At 36.3% G+C, this 13,291-nt stretch overlaps 2 protein-coding genes across 2 annotated transcripts; one reads left to right on the top strand and one right to left on the bottom strand.

The window, feature by feature from the left end:
• Positions 1-1,675: 1,675 nt before the first annotated feature.
• On the top strand, positions 1,676-3,169 carry LOC141836139 (proteasome subunit beta type-7-B-like; the record flags this gene model as incomplete). The annotated part of the gene is given in 7 exon segments (XM_074723559.1): positions 1,676-1,823; positions 1,964-2,060; positions 2,152-2,221; positions 2,295-2,399; positions 2,509-2,607; positions 2,741-2,831; positions 2,923-3,169. Coding segments are annotated over 7 exon segments (684 nt in total), but the record flags the coding sequence as incomplete, so codon positions are not given.
• Positions 3,170-4,503: 1,334 nt separating this feature from the next.
• LOC141836699 (condensin-2 complex subunit CAP-D3) lies at positions 4,504-13,291 on the bottom strand. The gene is made up of 9 exons (XM_074724210.1): positions 11,807-13,291; positions 11,046-11,723; positions 7,179-7,664; positions 7,005-7,096; positions 6,497-6,584; positions 6,292-6,406; positions 6,085-6,214; positions 5,818-5,992; positions 4,504-5,357 (listed from the first exon to the last, which is right to left on the bottom strand). The coding sequence occupies exons 1-9, from the start codon at positions 13,289-13,291 to the stop codon at positions 4,659-4,661; spliced, it is 3,948 nt and encodes a 1,315-aa protein (XP_074580311.1). The 3' UTR covers positions 4,504-4,658.

Below are 13,291 nucleotides of genomic sequence, written 5' to 3'. Positions count from 1 at the left end.
AAAGTATCAACATTTTGTATAAATAGATCTTTTCACCAATTAAGGAGCCTAGAATGTGTAATATCCTACAAGAGTCATGACTCCTTAATTCTTGAAATTTGCTAATAGTTTCTATCTTGGAAGCTTATTATAACCTAAAACACTCCCCCTGAATTCATTCAAGTGTTTCAAAAATTCACTCTAAATACACCCCCTAAATTCATGCAAGTGTGTCAAAAATTTATTTTCAATCTAAATACTCCCCCTTAATGCATGATAAAAAAAAATAACATGAGTATGAATGCACAACAACTCAAAAGCATCAACCACAAACACTTAACATGATATAACATCATTCTTAAAACAAGTAGTTTAAACTTCTAACATCCATAGTTATCATAAGTACCAAACCACCATAGTTTTAAGGTTTTACATCAAATATTATGAACATTCCTATAGATCATAACTATGCTCCTAGAGCATGCATCAAATAATAGAGGGCAAAGGATGTCCAATTATCAAGAAAGGGGTCAAAACAGTGACAGACAGTGACATCAGTCGACTGATCTCTGCATCAGTCGACTGATGACTGAAAAATTTGGTTTTTCAGACCCAGCTTCAAAGATATATAAGTAATTCAGTTTTCTTCCAAAATTTATAAAATTTCATACTGTAATTACTTACATGTTCCTCTTCTTTTAGAGTTTCATCTGTTCCGGCGACGTTCTCGTCCCCCCTCTTTTGAAGTTAAGCATGTCTAACTCACTCGTTCCTTTCATTCCTACCTTTAGCAATATGTTAGGAAATTATCAGTCTTCTTAGTCCATGTAAAATGATACAACTTTTATGTATGAACTAGAAATGTAAAGAACTGTGATGTTTTGGTGATATTTGGTTCAATTCAACACAATGCAATGCAAATCTTATTTTTTATGATTCTAAAAAATAACAAATAAAATCCATGAAAGATAAATCTAGCCATTTAAAAGCAAATCAAACCCATTAAGAAATTTGGTAAATCCAATATATTCAAAATGAAATCAAATCCATTATAAAATAAGAAAGAAAAAATGAATTTTATGTTATATAATAGAAGTATAAAGGTCAAAGTGGGTGAAATCTTAAAATCAATGATGACATAGATGAAGAAAATTGTCAGTTGTCACATGGACACATTGAGCCAACAATAACAAAGATAGACTCAACACCTAAGAATGACGAAGAAGAACAAGTCATGATGAGGGAGAAATCAATGATGACTTAGAAGACATGTTATATCAAAGTCATCTTCTATTTGAAGATAATGAAATTTCTATATTAAATGCATTTGATGACTAAGTTTCTCTTTCCTCATTTCATTTCAATTTTCAATGGAATTAACAATATAATTTATAATATTGTCATTAATGTTAGATATAAAGTTTTATATTCTTGTTATGAATATGCTATTATGCTTTTGAAGTGATATTATATTGTTTTACTTATTTTTTGATATTAAATTTTTATTGTGAATAAACTAGATTTTTTAAAAACATTTTATAGTTTTTGTTTGTACTTTATGATTCACGTTATGGTATGATTCACAATTAGAAATTTCACAAGAATAATTTGCAATATGAAGCTCAATTTGATATATTGGATTTAAGTGTGGTTGATTACAATAGAGGCATATCTCACTTTGATTTCTTTGCAATAATTTCAGGATGGTGTAATTCTCGGAGCAGATACAAGGGCAACTGAAGGCCCTATAGTTGCTGATAAAAATTGTGAAAAGATCCACTACATGGCACCAAATATTTACTGCTGTGGAGCTGGAACTGCTGCTGACACAGAGGCTGTGACAGGTAGATCTTTCAGTCCATTCCACTGTTGCAGGCAGCAACGTTGTAGTATCTTCTATTGCATTTTGTCCAATCTTCTAGTTGTTAAGTTTTTGACCACTGTGACTTCATATATGTTGAATTTCACCTGTCTGCAATTCTAGATATGGTCAGCTCTCAACTGCAGCTCCACCGCTATGCCACTGGTAGAGAATCAAGGGTCATTACTGCACTCACACTCCTAAAATCGCATCTTTTTAGGTACAACATCTGGATGGGATGCTAAATAGGTTCAGAGGCTTTACCTAGTAATGACTAAATTCAACTTTTGTGTGATTCACTTCTTCAACAGTTACCAAGGACATGTCAGCGCTGCATTAGTTCTTGGAGGAGTTGATGTTACAGGACCACATCTGCATACAGTAAGTGCAAACCAATATTGATTCTGTTCCATAGATATCTGTTGCAATTTCTTATGTCATAATTATCATTTAGGTATATCCTCATGGCTCAACTGACACTCTTCCATTTGCTACAATGGGTTCCGGTTCTCTTGCTGCAATGGCCGTCTTTGAATCCAATTTCAAAGAAGGTCTTACTGTGAGTAAATAATATTAGATTAGATTGCTCTGTGATGTGTACATAGTGATCCATTTACTACTCAAACATCACATAACCAAGGATAATTGGAGTGGTTTGGTTTGCACAGAGAGACGAAGGAATAAAGCTTGTTTCTGAGGCCATATGCTCTGGGATATTCAACGATCTAGGCAGTGGAAGCAACGTCGACGTTTGTGTTATCACCAAAGTATGCCACTATATTATTGAGCTTCTCATCAAATTTCACTCTCCTTGTGCTGTAAAACTTCTACGAAACCCATGCATCCTCACCATTAACTCTTCTTCACTGATGCAACTCCTGATGTTTCTTAATTTATCAGGGACATACTGAGTACTTGCGTAATCACTTACTGCCAAATCCTAGGACCTATGTCAGTTCGAGAGGCTATAGCTTCGTCAAAGGGCATACTGGTAGGTGTTTAGAATCAGGAAACAAATTCTTCTTTCACGAATCTGTATGTCATCATGTTTGTTCCTCACCATTTTGTCTGGACGGTTGCAGAGGTACTAACCACCAAGATAACCCCACTGAAGTCCAAGGCTTTAACAACTGAGGTTGATGCAATGGAAGAGTGATCGTGCCAGAGCTCATCAATGAGATCTTTATCCGGCATGGAGATTCCTGATCAACCAGCCGTTGCAGCAAACTATATTACATGCTTTCAATGCTTCATCAATCTTATTCATTCAATAGACAATATGGACTGGTACTGTGTTTCTTTTCTACTTGAACTGTTAATTTTGGATAACTATTCTAGGCTTGTTTCATTTTATTCTTAGCCCGTTTGATTATTTAGGTCCTAATTTGCTCCCTTTTGTCATATGATTATTAACGACTTCAAATGAAATGCCCACATTGAACTTGTATGAGTCATGGTGTTTAGTAAAATACCTATCAATATGCTACACAATCCAAACCAATCAATTCTAGTTTGTTTGATCTAGTCAGTTCACCTTGAGTTGTTAAGCACGGTTGGGATTGAGCATCATGCTAGTGCAGGTCGATGCTTCTAACTATTCGACCTGATTTAATCAAGTTAATTAGGCAGATTTTTGATTCGCTTGGTTGAATTGAGTTGACTTGATCATGTTGGCACGTTGGCTCAAATTATTTGCTTGGACCAAGTAAATGTTAGTACATTGAGCCAAGTTGGCCGCGACGGTGAGCCGAAGAAGTGGCTCGAGCCACTTGGTCGAATTAATGTGTTTGATGGATCATGAGTGTTTGGACAAGAGGTGCATAATTGATGATTGCAAATTTGTTAGCATTAACACCCATGAATCAGATACAGTTGTGCATGTAAGATCAATTGCGATGATGCCGTGTATCTTTATGTAGGCTAGTGCACAAATGTGAGACTCATTAAAAATAATTGATGTTTTGCTTAACAATAGGAGATTTTGGTTTCCTGTGGCGAACCTTTATATAATTTGTTCATTAGCGTTGTGAGATTTTAACATCCATATTTTTCATTAAATAAAAAATTCTATTGATAGCAATTTTTCATCAGGCAAATCACAAATGTTTTTTTAAAACAAATGGGCCTAGTTTATAGTTTAATTATGTTCACATCGAGAATATTATTGAGATTAAATTGGTTTCATTTTTATAAGTATTATTTATTAAATTTGATTGAATTCACAATCAAATGTAAACTATTTTAGCTATTAAATTTGATATCAAATTTAGAGATTTTCAACCGTTTTGCAATTACCAAATTTAACTTAGGCATTTAGATTTTAAACTTTTTTTTTTTTTTTGCTAATCTCCGTTCTTTCAGGTTATCCAAATTTGACAGTTAAATATTGATTTTCCAACTGATCGTGTTAGTCTTGTTTTTTTTTTCCAGTTCTTCTAGTTTAACACCCAGATTTAGATTTTCAATTGATTTTTAAAATGGAAACCAAAAATTAAGATGTAAAAATAAACAAATTTTAACTGGAGACTAAATCTTAAATTAATTTGCAACGTAAAATAGGGGAGAAATGTTGACAAGATAGATAAAAAGCATTTTCTAGTGCACAATTGACTGAAGTCAATTTTACAAATCTTAACTGCCTCGGTGACAGCATCATTATGAGCACAATGACTTTGGGAAGATGACTTCAAATGAAGCCACAGAGATGACTGAAACTTCCCAAATGGAACAAATTGAGCAACTTTTGTTGCAGTGTGACTGAAGAAATCAGGCTCGAGCTCAAATATGGAGTAAATGCCAGGCAGGATAAAACTAAAGATCATTCCCCTTCATCAGATTCGAAAGACTGTCTTCGTCTTAACGATTCCAGTACATTCTGCGGCCTCCGACTGCTCGGCACACCAGCGCTTCCTAGGGAATCCTTCAGCTTTGGCACACTCATCGCACGCAGTGGAGTGGGTGACTTCCGGTTTGCCTCCTTGAGCATCGATATCACCTTAGCTTTGGCAGCTGCATCTGCTACTGCTGAAGCAATCTTCCCTTGTGTTCCAAGCTTTTCTGCAACTCTGGTGTATATGCCAGTGGAGTTCTGTCCGTTCGGTTGTGGTGAACGATAACTTTCTGATCTTTGCACGTTGGCAATGGCCTCGGCGACAGTGGATTTGGCCTTGGCAGCCTCGTATTTCTGGATGTCATAGAGCAGCTCCTTCTGAAGTTGCTTATCAGCAACCAAGATCTCGTCGATCTCGCTCTTGTAATCCTTGAGGAGGACGCGGAGGCATTCCATAAGGCAGCCTGTAAGAGGACTATTCTTGGACTCAAGTAGTTGTTTCAGTTCGATGAAGATGGGGATAGCTATCTGGATCAGGTTTTTCTTGGCTACTTGAGTGACCACCCTACCTCTGGCGGCGTTGATATTTCCACCACCCTCACTTCCTTCATCATCCATTTCAGCTGAATCGGAACCACGAATAGGTTGGATTCTCATCTCTTTGCAAGCAAGAATTTCTAAAGCATCCTGCAAATCAGAAAAATAATGGCCAACGTTGTTCTTATGGGCACAAACAAGTATCAACTCAATCTCATTGATGACTAATAGTCAAAATTCATGAATACGGAATTTAATAAGCCTAAAGAATACGTAATTATGGAGATTGAAAATTATGGTAAATTTAAATTTCTAATTAATTGTTAGTTGAGAAATTTATCTCATCTTCCATTAACTAGATCTAATTCAATGATTACGATCTGAAAAGTAACATGATATAATCCTATCGCATTGGGAAACATTAAAAATATAAGGTTGTATTGAGGTGTGACAGGAAGTATAGAAGTAGCCACCTATTCCTCAGTTCAGATAACCCTATTGCACTAGGAAACCTTAAAAACAAAAGATAACATTATATAATACTGAAACAGGCATGTGATATTCTTACTTCTGACTCGTAAACTTTTTAATCATGTGGCTAATAACGTACCCGGAGTACAGATAGTCCAGCAACATCATCAATATTAAGCAAGCCATCAGAAGCAGCCGCCAATATCTCGGCACAAAGCTTTGCTGACGTAGCCAAGAGGTGCTCTGGCGCCATCTGTCTTAACAAAGAAACATATATATGCATCCTTTGTGACCTTGATTTCTCATCACTGCCTCTGTAATTGCAAAATATGTGTGTGTGTGTGTGCTGAATAGTCAATGCTTTATGCAATCTCGATTTGAGGATTATAATTTGCACTGAACTTGCCTGATAGAAAAAAGTTGAGATCTATTATTCAAGCCGCCTTGAGACTCATTGTTGAGTGGATGGATGCTGCAGTCATTTAGGAAAAAGATCGCCTCAATAAAACTGTTGTATGCAAGAAGTGGTGCCTTAGCTGTCGTGCAAATGTAAGAAAATATGTTACTTAGATCGTAAAGAAATCAAGATATGAACACCGATAGGAGACCAGACCCTTTAGGATGTTTCCAAAGAGGAAATCAGCCAGATGTCTTATCTTTGCGGACTCGTCAACCAGAGACAACAAGAATCGAAGGAAAAGGACACCTCTCCATTTTACATAATCTCTCTGGAAAAAGAAAAGTCAAGGAGTCAGGATCACGAAGTAGAATTCTCTGAATAATCTATTCGCAGGTTTGAGAAATCTAAGAAACCAGACCTGTAATAATTGTGAAAGTAAGATGAATGTCTGCCTTCTCACAACTTCACAGGAATCACGCAATGACATAGTGATCTTGTGTATGTAACTGTTACAGAGGCAGAAGAAAATTGAAATCAGCGCTAACAATCATAGGCATCTGTTGTAAATCAAATATGTTGAGCATGTTTAACCTTTTGAGATGCAATGTTGGATGTTCTCCTAAAACTACAAAGAAGAACATGCATAAAGAGTAACAACATGAAAATCTAGAGACATGTTTTTGTATGTTTACCACATAGATAGAGAATATGATAAGAATATGAAAGAATTCTGAGCTTTTTAACTTTTAACGCACTTAAAGCTCTGTCAAGGGATATGAGAAATCATTGAATTGTTTCCCTAAAACCACTAATGTTTATTTTCAATAACTTTTTTAAAGTAGCAATAGATACTAAAGCATAAACAAAAATATTCTTGAAAAGGATAGAAAAGTAAAGGAAACTAGAATTCAAAGACAGATGAATACCAGTCCACTAAAGCAGTGTATCGGACACAAAAATCTGTCATTGCCACCATAATGTTGTTGCGGAGAGCAGCATCGTCACTTCTCTCCAACTCCTATAGTACGAAGACAATAGATCTATAATAACTAAAAGATCAAAATCAAGAAATATAGTTGAGTGATAGGAATAATTTTCACCTGCACAAATAGTGGAATATAACGCTTTGCTAGTTTATCATCAACAAGGCACATTTTTCCCATTGTCACCCATGAATGAATGTACAAAGGAGGAGCCAACTCTTTAAATGAAACTGTTGACCCAACAAGCTTCCTGGACTTTGTTTCAGAATTTTCAGATGTTATAATAGTGTGTAATACAGGTACAATGCCCTGAATATTAGCAGAAGGGCAGACTATAATTGATGATCCAATAGTAAAAGCAGCAGTCACTGCTTTCAACGTCAACTTTGAGATTGAAGAATCTCTTGCTCCTTTTCTTCTATTCTGTGGTGTGTGGAAACTGTTCTTGGAAGATTCTTGCACATCAGATAAATAATTGTCAAGAATCTCTAGAGCCTTCGAAAGCAACTGCTGCACCCATTTCAATACAAGGGTGTCACCCTCTTCAGCTCTTGCAGCCTTTCTCTTGCATAGAGTTTTCAAAGCTTTTACATGAGCATCAACCTACAAGCATAACAAAAGGAAATAGTTCGCAATCTACTAAATGCTGGAAACTGCAAACATCCTTTGAATTACAGATTCTAGAATGTGAAGAACAATGTAAAATCTGCAATATCACTCACTCATAGCTCCATACCTTCCATCTGCTTGTTAACCACTACAGGTCATAGAAAATAAATATAGCAAAGCTTTTAGCTGAACTGGATGCATGGAAATATTGATGGCAACATATATATAAGCAAGTGAACTTTTAATAAAATTAACTAACATAGGATATTATAAAATAATGTGCATTGGTTTATGTGATCCATCTGGTGAAATTTTTCCATAAGGCAACATATTGAAGAACTTGAAAGATAATTTAAATTTTAAAGTAACTAAGTAACTAACAAAACACACGCATTGGTTTATGTGATCCATCACACGCACACACACACACACAAATAATGTGCATTGGTTTATGTGATTCACAACATATTGAAGAACTTGAAAGATAATTTAAATTTTAAAGTAACTAACAAAACATAGAAACACACACACACATAATGTGCATTGGAACTTTAATTTAAATTTTAAAGTAACTAACAAAACATCTTTTCCATAACACACACACACAACATATTGAAGAAATTGAAAAAACATTAAATTTCAAAGTAACTAACAAAACATAGAAATACACACACACACACATATATATATAACTGCTTTAAAATTGGATAATTCCTGAAGTCTAATGAAGAAGCCAAGTTAGATGTGGGTAATGATTGTCCAGTAAGCATATATCGATTCACCATAAATGATAAGATAAAAGGATATTTCGACAAATCCATCAGTGGATTATGTTGTAAATACTATTCGTGCTACAACCAGGATACGAGAAACAATCAGTGAAAACTATTAACTAAAAAGTTGTTGACAAAAATCCCATTTGGTTGGACCATTTTCACCTAGTTTCCAAAAACATAATTGGTAAGATGATTTCTTTGAAATAAAATTCTAAAACATGAGAAGATGAAAAAGTGAAACTTGAAAAATAAAGAAAAAATCTCATCTTTAATTTCAGAGAATCTCAGTAACAATGGCATAGTTATATAATGAATTTATTATTATAATTAACTATTATTTATTATTCTTTATAATAGTTATTATTGTTTACTATGATTATTACTATTTTTGTTCACTATTACATTACTAACTAATATTTTATTATTTCTGTTGTTATTATTTTAATATAAAAGATCAATAATAACATAACAATATGATCAGGATTATTCAATGTAATAGCATCATATAACATATAATACAATACTATCATTATTATACTATATATTTTACTTTATTTTATTTTATTTATTCAACTAAATAAACCTCACTATATCTATCTCTATGAATAATTCAATTTAATAAACCAACGTTTTCAAATTCTTGAAAAATAAATTAATTTTTATTTCTCACATTCTCCATTTCATAGAAATAAAAAACTGAAGAAAATAATTGTGAACCAAACAAGTTTTGCAATTTCCAGCCAATTACAAGTCGAGGGAAACACATTTATCATCTCCGTTTAACCATTTAGAATACAGATGAATCTCTCTAAGTATTCACCTAAATCAAACAAACGTAATGCATGCCAAGATAAGCTACAAATATGCACTCGGTTAAATATTGATAGATGAAGCAGATGAACCATTCCCCTTGAAATTATGAACAACTATTGATGGAAGTCAAAAAAACTACCAAGCCTACACAAGGAATTAGAAAAGAACTAAAGCGGAGTTCCTTTGGATCAGTGGAATTGCAAATTTAGGATTGGACTGTACATTATCTTTTAATAAATTTAGTCAGAATAGGGATTTTTTCCAAAATCATAATTGTCATTTTCACATTGATTGCCTAAGGAGAAGAATAAGGAAGACTGTTAAAGTTGAAAAAGGAAATATTTTATGATGAATATATATTAAAAATTTCAAGGCTGCATCGTACAACATTTCAAAATATAACAGAAGACATGGAAGGACACAATTCAAAACTAATTGAGCATTTACGGAGGGAAATTCCATCGACCAAATCTCCCAAAGTTGAAAGGATCCTTGCTTCATAAATTGATGGAAAGTAATCTTTTTTCTTTTTCATACAAGGGGCTTGTGGCAGAGGATTGTAAAAGTTATGGAACTTTAAATAAATGTAGTCCGATAGAAATTAGAAACTCACTGAGGCTTTTGGGAAATTTGGAGTTTCGAATGAGTCTAATGTGTCATCTAAATCAAATCTTCTTCCCTTCGCTCTATCTTACAATCCCATTCATTCACAAAAGCCAAGCTTACTTGATGTATTCACTTTCTTGAAAATCTCACACTGTTTTCGAAACCCAATCACCCAAGAATTGATAATAGGAAGATGAAAATAAATACAGAACCAAATATAGAGACTACCCATAGTAAATATGAACTGCTCATGTAGAATTTTATGACTCATTGCCATGTATTGCTTTTAGATCCAAAGTTTTGGAGATTGTTTGTTCTTGTATTTTCATGGTTAATTAAATACTTACAAATCAGGTTTACATTGCTTTTCCTCCTATCTCAGGTTTTACCCATATAAAAGTTCTCAAACCCCCATAGCCTCCTATGTCAACTTTTCTAGAACCTTTAAACTGCTAGAAAGAGTACATTCTCAACTATGAAAGAAGATAACATTTGATCTCAATCAAAATTAAATAGTTTACAAAAGTCTTTTTTTTCAGATAATGGATATTGGGTGGCTCATTGTATTTACTTATTTATCCACATGAAATCTTCATGTTCCCAAATGTGCTTTGCCCTTTGGTTCAATTCAAATTATCAATTTGGCCTGATAAAAGAAGGCAAATAGTGAACCATGATGCAAGATGTATTTTTCTCCTTTTTAACGGTGTTGACCAAGAATGTTTCCTCTACTTAAACCCACAGCATAACCTATTTTGTTTAAAATACATCCTTAGCACATAGGTTTATTTGTCATCACCACCATCATCATATCAAATAGTGCCCCAATTATTGGGGGCCAACTACATGAATCTTATACCTCTATTGAGCCCTATGAAAGGCTGTAAACTTTTATCAGTATGTTATCAGTATGCACATAAATATCACAGAAGATTATTTTGCAGCTCTATTTTTTGGTTCTTTCCATCTAAATAAATTTCAACACCAATAATTGTCCACATATATCCCGTACAAAATGCAATATAATTTCTTTTCAAAAAAATTACAGTGCCCAAATTTTATATAGTTGAAAAGTTGGATCGACATCTTTATAATATTGGAATAAAATGCAAAAGAATTATAAGGTCAGGGGTCTATAGAAAAGCATTACAAACTAAAGTTATAGTTAGTTAATATTTACCTCATTTAAGTTCATATTGAAGTTCTTGAGACGGTCTAGCAAATTGCAAGCTAGCTCTGCAGCAGGCTCAGGAAGCAACTCCAAGGACACATTAGCGATGGTTTGCAATAGGTGAACACGGTCTCCTGCCCACATGAAAGAGTTTGGCTCCCCTCCATCATCAATGTTGTTTTTACCATGTTCTTCTTGGATAACTTTGTCAAGAAGATGCCAATGGTGATGAAGAAATTCCCATTCTACAGCCTTGGGGGTGAACAATGACACCACAGAAAGCAACTGCCATGTTCCAGGAGGGGCAGTCCACTTCTCTATGCTCTTATCGGTGCTCAACCATAAGGATTCTGATATTTTAATCATATTCTGAAGTGACCTTACAACGGACACCTTGATCTTTTTCTTCTTTCCAAGGCTGGCACATATCTTTCTCACACAAATGGCCACTTCGCTGTCACAAGTCCCTTTTATCAAATCAAATAAACCTTTAGGAAATAAGGACTCCAAAGTAGTAGCATCCTTTTCAACGTTCAAATTCGAAGCTAGAGAAATTCTATCCAAGACCAATTCCTGAAATAAATTCTCGCAATCTTCTTGGATACTTGTTTCGTTATCAACAATCAACCGAGGAACGGAATGAAGCCATTCAGTTATTACTGAGCCATCAGGGTATATCCTGCAAGCCTACAACAACAACTGATGAAAACTTAAGAATGAATTAGGAAGCAAAATATTGAAAAAGAAAGGTGAAATTGAGAGACATTTACCTCTGATAGAGCTATAATAGCAGCTTTCCGGATTGTGACTAAAGGGTCGGAGCAAGCTGAACTCAATGCCTTAAGGATCACTTCTTCAACTGGCCTCCCAATTAGTTTTATCGACTTTGTGACAAGAAGAAGTGCTGCTTTCCTTACTGCAGCCTTATCATCCTGACACCTACTCCTCAATAAGTCACTAAAGCCAACTTTTCCCATTCCTATTAAATCCCATAAATGAGAATCACTATCTGAATCTACAGTCAACAGGCCAAGTAATTGAGCAGTGTTTGTTAAAGCTCGAGCTCTAATTACAGTAGCTGAATCTGTGCATCTCTGTATTAATGCTCTCAAACAATTCACTCCCCATACATTGTCATTCGAATCTTGAGGCAATTCCTTTACCACGAAAGAATTGGGAGACGATGTCAAAAGTGCTAGAATGAGGTCTACTGCCAAAAGCCTTAGCTGAGACTTCCCTTGTGTCATCTTTACCACAAACCCAGCAAATCCTACTCGATCTTCTTCCCGCATTGCCTGAACAATCTCCATGATGGAATCAACAGCGCAAGCTCTTGGTTCTGACTTTTCTGGCGCTTTTATAGATAAGAACCTAGGCAAGCAGACCAGAGCTTTCCTCACTGCATCATTCTCGTAGCCCAGAGGCACCAGCATTTTGGTGATAAAAGCTATTGCAGAGGCTCGTGATGGTGATTTCACAGGAGACATGATCATCGGCGCCAGAGCTCGCAGAACCTCAATAGCCGAAGTCGTCTGATCTCCATGCTCAGGCTTCGAAACGAGACTGTAGAGTACGCGAAAACATAGATCTTGCAGGCCGTGATGGCTGGAGGAGGAACTAAGGATTCCTGACAACGTTTCAACCAGTGGTTTTAGGGCATCAGCAGTGCCATCAAGCTGAACACGGCAGAGCACGGAGTCGAGCAGTTGAAGGACGCGAGGAAGCAGTTCAGGAACGCCAGAGGCCTGATCCATGGGAGACGTTGACGCGCGGCAAGCAGGACGGGGAGGTTTCCTCTTCCGACCGTTCCTCCGACGATCGGAAGGACCGCGCGAGGCGTCCAGCGGAAGCTCAGCGGAGGCAGGAGATGACAACGTAAGGGACTTGAGGGAACGTCGGATTGCGCGAAGGAGCGACAGGAAGGAGAGGGGCGTGAAGAGGGAGAAGAGAGGAGAAGCGGGCGAGAGGAGGAGGGAGAGATACGCCCGGGCAGCGAGGAGTGCGAGGCGCGGGGATGAGTCTTCCATGGAGGAGGAGAGGGGTCGAAGGAGGGCGGACGCCGGAAGTCCGCCAGCCGCGAGGCGGTCCCAGAAGACAACGACGGCATTGTCTGGTGCGGCATCGAGGAGAGATTGGAGGCCGAGGATGGAGCGCTCGGAGAGGGGCGATTCATCGTCACGGCGGCCATGAGAGGACTCGAGCTCGGAGAGGATCGAGGAGAGGGTTTCGATCTCGTCGGCATCGTCGTCTTCCAT

The sequence above is a fragment of the Curcuma longa genome, chromosome 10 (genome assembly GCF_044706935.1).
Source record: "Curcuma longa cultivar G26 ecotype Majalengka, Jawa Barat chromosome 10, ITB_CL_G26_1.1, whole genome shotgun sequence".
Lineage (NCBI taxonomy): Eukaryota > Viridiplantae > Streptophyta > Magnoliopsida > Zingiberales > Zingiberaceae > Curcuma > Curcuma longa.
Note: the sequence above shows the minus strand (reverse complement) of the source record. Positions and strands in the feature narration are given on the sequence as shown.